Source organism: Manihot esculenta, chromosome 12, assembly GCF_001659605.2.
Source record: "Manihot esculenta cultivar AM560-2 chromosome 12, M.esculenta_v8, whole genome shotgun sequence".
Taxonomy (NCBI): domain Eukaryota; kingdom Viridiplantae; phylum Streptophyta; class Magnoliopsida; order Malpighiales; family Euphorbiaceae; genus Manihot; species Manihot esculenta.
In genome coordinates this window covers 19,477,620-19,484,511 of record NC_035172.2, presented here as the reverse complement: position 1 = coordinate 19,484,511, position 6,892 = coordinate 19,477,620, and the positions used below count along the sequence as shown (strand labels likewise).

Below are 6,892 nucleotides of genomic sequence, written 5' to 3'. Positions count from 1 at the left end.
TAGGCTTGCTACGGGTTCTGGCGACCTTAAGTCGATCTGAATCCTAGCGTCGGTAGCGGTCCGGTTTCCGGATCGTTACATATATGGTTCAACTCTCCTCTCCAACTTCGTTAAAATCTTCTATGCATCTCTACAATGATTGACAAATGGTCAGAAATACATTCCTTTCTATTCCAAACTTCGAATTCTGCCAAGTTGATTCAACTTTTTTTTTTTTGCTGTGGCATTTTGGAATGATAGAAATGATTTTATTTTTAATCAACATCATAAATCAACAAATGAGGTGATTATTTTGGCCGTGAAGGCACGAGGAATTCCAAAATATTACAGATTCTATCAATAACTCCCTCAGGCCTTCATCCCTTCAGCAGAAGGGATAGCGAGCTCCTCCCATAGATTTCTTCAAGCTGAATTTTGATGTTTCGGTGGATTGTATGACCAATCTTGGAGTGATTGCATTTGTTGTTAAAGACGGCTGTCATTCGTGAAGCTCTATTACGGACCTCGTACTTGTTGAAAGCCTTGCATGTTGGGATACGCTGACTTATGCTCGCAATAGGAATTTTACAAAAATTATTATTAAAGGTGACTCTTCCTTAGTCATTGATGCTCGTTAAGATTCTCTTACTTGCTTGCTCATCCAAGACATTATAGCTGACTCATTAGATTTGTCCAAACTTTTTCAAAGGTTTATCATCACGGGTATGTAAGGAATCTAATCAAGCGGTTTATTTTTTAAGAAAAAAGTTCATTCGTGATGCTTATTTTAGATATAATTTTTCTCAACAAATGAACTTTATTCTCTCCTTAACATCTTAGTGGCTCTTAAGAAAATATATCTTTAAATATATATATTTATATATATATATATATTAGTTAATTAAAGTTATCTATGAGTCCAAAAATTATTCTTTTCAATCCAAACTCTTAACATTGTATTGTTAAATTACATGTGAATTATTCATTTCATATTAACTTATTTTTTAATGCAAAAAAATCCAATTAGAGCTTTTAATATTTAAATTTAAGATGGACAAGATTTTAACAAACTAAATTTAAATTTTTAAAACTAGATTCGGTAAATTATTTAAGATGGACAAGATTTTAACAAACTAAACTTAAATTTCTAAAATTAAATTCGGTAAATTATTTAAGATGGCCAATTTAAGATAGGAGAAGATTTTAACAAATTAAACTTAAATTTTTAAAACTAGATTCAGTTGGCTCGTTTTACATCAAACAGAGGACACAAAGTAATATAGCACGCTAAGTAAAAATCGATAGGAGGTGACCCAATATGAAGTCAGTTAGACAATAAAATAGGAAAGCATTTCCGAGAATAGATCTCACGTGAAACACCAAAAGTATGAATTGCACATGAAACAAAACCTGGTAGACCGCTTTAATTCCAACACATGTGACCCAATATGAATTTCTCACCATGTGCTTATGATGCACAATTTATAATAAAAACTAAACCAACATAATAATAATAATCTTGCATTCCTAACTTCAATATGTTTTCCATTGGCAAAAATGCAAATAAAGATTAAAGAAAGCACATACTTACATGAGTACTAACTTTTCAGTCGATCATTAATTATGTATAGAGATGGGTAAAGTATTTTTTTTTTAAATATACCCTTTCCCATGTATAATCAATTACTGGAAAGCTAATGTTCATATGAGTAGTTTTTTCCCAATCTCACTCAATGCAAACCATTAGGGACAAGGAAGAGATCTTAGACATTTAAAGCCAATGATGGCAGCAAAAGCTAGGCAACCAAAATTTCTTTGACATATACAATAAAAATGTAATCCTCGTTTAAATATGGCTTTCTCTTCTTTATCTCTATTCAGTTTCCTCTTTCTAGTCAACCCCTCATGACTACGAAAACAAATTACTGATTGGCGGAAAATTATTGGATGCTCCTTACACTAGCTTAGAGGTGGATCCTTCCATAATTTAAGAGAAGCGAATCCTACGTCCATGCGAGTGAAAGAGCACATGCACCTGAGTGTATTATAGAATTTGCCTCATTGGAATACTTTGTCATATTAAGGATGTCGTTCGGTAGCTTTCCCGCAGAGTAGAGCATTGGCAGGGATGTTATATTCATTAGCAAGGTTGTGGACTGAAGTCCAGACCCTGAGATAAAGCTGCTGCCCAAGATAATTCCTTTCCCAGATTGCAGACCTCATATTCCACATCCCCTGGTTGTCTAAGGAGATCAGTATAGCAGTCCACGAGTTTGGATATACCTGCAACAAAATGATTCACATCAAAGAAATGGAAAACCACGTGTAAAATACATTGATGGTGGAACTGAGAATAGGCATTCATTATCCTTGCACTACTTCTAATCATGTGCTACACTGATGTTCCTTTTCCTGACTATAATGTGCAGAGTCCCTACCAGGAGGACTGATGTTGCCGAAAGAATTAAGCAATCTCGCGCATGTTGTTCGTGGACATTGCCTAAGTTGTTATTATATATGTATAATTTTTGGACTAGTTTTGCAGATTAGTTTACCTGAGCAGTGTGCCTTGTAAGAGCATCGACTAAATTGTATGTTCGTCGTTTGTCTTGTGTCCACTGGCCATTTCCATAACTGTGGACATTGTGACAGGAATTGTTAGAGCCTAATTAGCTTGCAAAACTACATTAAATGAAATAAAAATAGTTTGACTTACCCAACAACCCAAAAGTCATAACCATCAAGATGCCATGATTGCATGTCGTATTCGTTATTCTGGAAAACAACTTCGGCAAAATCATGGAGTGAGGCTTCTATAACAGAGGTAGCTATATGTGCAGGACCACCAGAAGGCATGCTTTGGATGGAATCCACGCTGAAGACTCCTGAGATATTGAAGAAATCAGCAAGCTTCAATGGGGTATCAGGATTAACATAGGAGACCCTGTTAACTGCATAACGTTTCTTTCCGTTTATTAAAGGTGCTGAATTGGCCAATACAATTGTCTTTGTTGGAATTATCTCTCCATAGTGAAATGAGCCTTGGGGATTCGGCCTGGCTGCATTCGCAGTCAGATTCCACCTTCAAACAAAAGAAATTGGAGGATTAATTTAAATCATTAAGCACAAATAATAACTAATAATTTAAATTGCTCCAGCCACTGTCAGATGAAAACAGAGTCAAGTGGTGTATTACACCCCTGAGAGTGCTCACATCTACCTTGTGAGATAACAAAGGTTTTAAATTAACTAAAATCATATATACTTGTAAGTCCTGGCTTGGCTCAGGGACCAGTCAAATTGGCCAGTAGGAGGAGCAGGTAGGGGTCCAGAGGCTGGGGTCTTTGAGTTTGTGTAGCGTAACACAGAAGTTGCTTTGAGAACTTGCTTAGTAAAACGAGTAGATGCAACAATGTAGTAATTCTTTGGAGGTTGATTTAAAGTTACTAAGACTGCCACAGATTGTCCAACATGCACATCAAGAGAGTCATATATGTTCTGAAGTGTGTGAGATCCTTCAACTTCAACCAGCTTCATCGTGTGACCCTGAATCCTGAAGTTTAAGGAAGTAGACAAGCCCACATTCGAGATCCTAAACATGTAGGTTTTACCTGAAGGCAAAAGGTAAATAATGTTGGTAAAAGAATTTGTAAGTAGTACAAGATAAAAAGGTGTAAACATTGAACGTTCTTAAGGAGTCGAGAATAATGATAGAGCCATAGGATGACCTTGATCGCCACTGAATGTAGTACGACTCTGGCCATTTATGAGGACTCCATCTGGAAAAGGAAGAGATTTTCCTGAGTCTAAAGATGCCTGTAATATCTGCAAAAGTACAGACAAATTAACACGTATGCTGGAGGAAACATAAAGATCTAAGTATTACAAAATATAATTGTAGAGGAAACTTTGGTCCAAGAAACAAGTAGCAGTTCATGAGTAGCTCATTGTTATCCAACATTAGCAGCAGTACTTTGTAATGAAACATTTGCCGAACCATATGATGACAATTCCACCTAATTGCTATGATTTTTGTTGGTGCTTTACATGACAAAATTGATTCCACAAAAAAGGGTGTAAATAGTAGTTTCAAAGTAACAATTCAACCAACATACAATAATGATATAAATGCATTTAAATTTTTAGTCATCTGAAGTGATATCTTGGCTGTGAAATGGATTGCAAAGTTTGAAAATGATGCAGTCTTTTCAGCATATAGATGAGAAAGGAAATAAAATACATAAGCACAATCAAATAAGTCAGCCACATTTACAATTTGAAAACGAAAAAGAAAAAAAAAATGGCACCATTTTGCAATGTTTAGGAAGAAATAAACTGCTTAGACAGCAAGCTATTCTGTATGACTTGCAAAGTCCATAAAGCCTGAAATATATAACATGTAGCTTAACAAGAAAGCTTTGCAATGCAACCTATGATCAATAGTGGCATTTAACGAGGATGACAGAAAAAAATATATATAAAAAACAAAGCATTATAAACAAATAGGAAACATTTCTCACCTTGTGGTTGGGCTTGTACCAATCACCAATAAGCAGAGTGAAATATCCATCAGGGGTTGCAAAAGGGATTGGAATACCAGGTCTCTGAAGTATATTGATCGCGCCATACCCTCCGGCAGCTTTGTGAAACATTGTTGACGGGAAGTATGTGAAGGTCCCAATCTGATCCTTCATTTGGAACCTGTAAGTGTAGTTTGAGTTTGGAGGGATGGGGCAGTTGGTTCCCAGCACTCCATCTTGCCAAGAGTTCTTCCTCTGTTTAATCCCGTTCCTATTGACAATACAACAAAATTTTTATCATGGAATGTCCTCGCCTAAATTATAGGGTAAGCAGTATTCGGTTAAAATCAAAAAAACTGACTAAACTAAATTAATTCAGAAATTTGATTTGATTTTTTATTCATTTCGGTTTAATTTGGTTTTTAATTTAAAAAATATAGATTATTTTATTTCGGTTCGATTTTGATAAGAAAAAAAATCAAAAAAATCAAACCGAACCGATTAGACATAATAGTATATTATTTTTAATAATATAGAGATATTACATCATAATCAAGGTTAAAATATTTCAATTAAATTTTAAAATACTAAAAATGAGGTGTAAAAAATAAAAAATTTATTAAAAATTCATATCAAACCAAATCAACCATATTAGACCAGTTTGATTCAATTTGATTTCTGACTAAAATTAATTCGGTTCGATTTTCATAAATACCAAAATTTTAATTTTCAATTTATTTCATTATATTCAATTTTAAACTAAACCGACCACATGTTCACTCCTACTAAATTCCACAATCAAGTAATGAATATGAAAAAGGGAATTTAATGCTAAAGCTTGCTAGGAAAAATTACTATTAAATCTTTATGGTATAAATTTTTTAATATATTTTTTCATTTTGGTACGGAGAAATTAAAAGATATTTTAAATTTAAAAATCTACTAATTAGTCTTTCAATTAGCTTCAACTTTCAATTGTTAAATTTTACTATTTAGTTACTTAATTCTTGTAGTATAGAAAAACTAATTAGCTAATTCTCATGTAAATCAGACATTTAACCGATAAAATTAATGAATGGACTAAATAGTATTCTTCCCATTTTAGAAACACACACGTTAGCAAGCCAACCAAACAGAGACTTAACTAGTTAAGCCCTTCAGAACCAAGGTTATTTTTATCTCAGGTCACTAAATCTAGTGCAGCCATTTAGCTGAATCGGGAACACATCCATTGTTTCTTCTTTTATTCATTTTCAGATTCACAAAGACAAGATTCCCAATAGTAGATGTTAAACCACCATTTTACTAAAACAACAGAACCACACTGTAGATCTTGAAGAATTGAAATTGATAATTTGCTATTCCTGAAAGTATCTAAACTACACATCAGTTCTCCTCCTTCCAGGTTTCAAGCATTAATATTTTTGCGCAGCAAGAAGTAAGAAGACTTCCCACTACATTTCTGAATTCAGAACATTAAGGCATAGAAACAAACAGAACAAAGGCATGATAGAGAGAAGGAAACTCACCAAGTCAAGAGGAAAGGTTGATCCAGCTTGTTGACGAGGTTGAGGATGATGTTGTTATTAGTTACCACGTCGAGTTTAGGACCAGGAAATTGGCCATTGATAAGGATCACCTATCAAACCCACAACTTCAGTCACCCGAAAAGACCAGATACAAGATTACAACAATCAAACATCCAAAACAACTAAGCAAACAAGCAAAAACCAACCTGTTGAGCTCCGCCCAGAGGAGAAATATTCCCGTAAGTCACAGTCCAAGTGTAATACCTGTATGGGTCTTCTGCATTCACCAGCGAAACAGCCAAAACAGCCAAAACTCGACAAAGTAAATGCAGGAACACAACTTGTCCCATTGAATCTGCAAAAAAAAGCCCTACTGAACCCAGCAATCCAAATGATGGAGGAGTGAGGCTTAAATAGAGGACAAAAACTAGGGTCTAATGGAGCTGAGCCTAGTTTTAAAAAGTTTAAAATTTCAAATCTTGAGTGCTCGAGTTTAACTTTGAGCTCCAAGTCGATTCACGAAAAAAATATTAACTCATTTAAATATTAAATGAGTTAATTTAGATTTGAGCTAGAGTTTCACTTATTAAAAAACTCGTCTAGCTTAAATCTAATTAATTTAAATTTTTTAATTAATAAAATTAAGAGACTTTAATAAACTAAATATAATTTAATTAAAGTCTCTTATGATCAAAATTTTTATTTAAATCATAATGAAAAGAAAATTTTTTATTTATAAAAAAATTTTACTCTTCTAATTTTATAAATTTTCGATATGGGATATTAAGAAATAATTATTTTTATTTTATTTTTTATATATTTTAATAATTATTTATTAATACATGAAAAAAAAAGATTTAAATG

The 6,892-nt window shown here is 33.5% G+C and overlaps 1 protein-coding gene across 1 annotated transcript; it reads right to left on the bottom strand.

Annotated features, from left to right (window-relative positions):
- Positions 1 to 1,763: 1,763 nt before the first annotated feature.
- On the bottom strand, positions 1,764 to 6,526 carry LOC110627691 (L-ascorbate oxidase homolog). The gene is made up of 8 exons (XM_021774036.2): positions 6,235 to 6,526; positions 6,029 to 6,138; positions 4,500 to 4,770; positions 3,708 to 3,804; positions 3,245 to 3,590; positions 2,696 to 3,061; positions 2,535 to 2,613; positions 1,764 to 2,262 (listed from the first exon to the last, which is right to left on the bottom strand). The coding sequence occupies exons 1-8, from the start codon at positions 6,376 to 6,378 to the stop codon at positions 2,059 to 2,061; spliced, it is 1,617 nt and encodes a 538-aa protein (XP_021629728.1). The 5' UTR covers positions 6,379 to 6,526; the 3' UTR covers positions 1,764 to 2,058.
- Between the last annotated feature and the right edge of the window lie 366 nt (positions 6,527 to 6,892).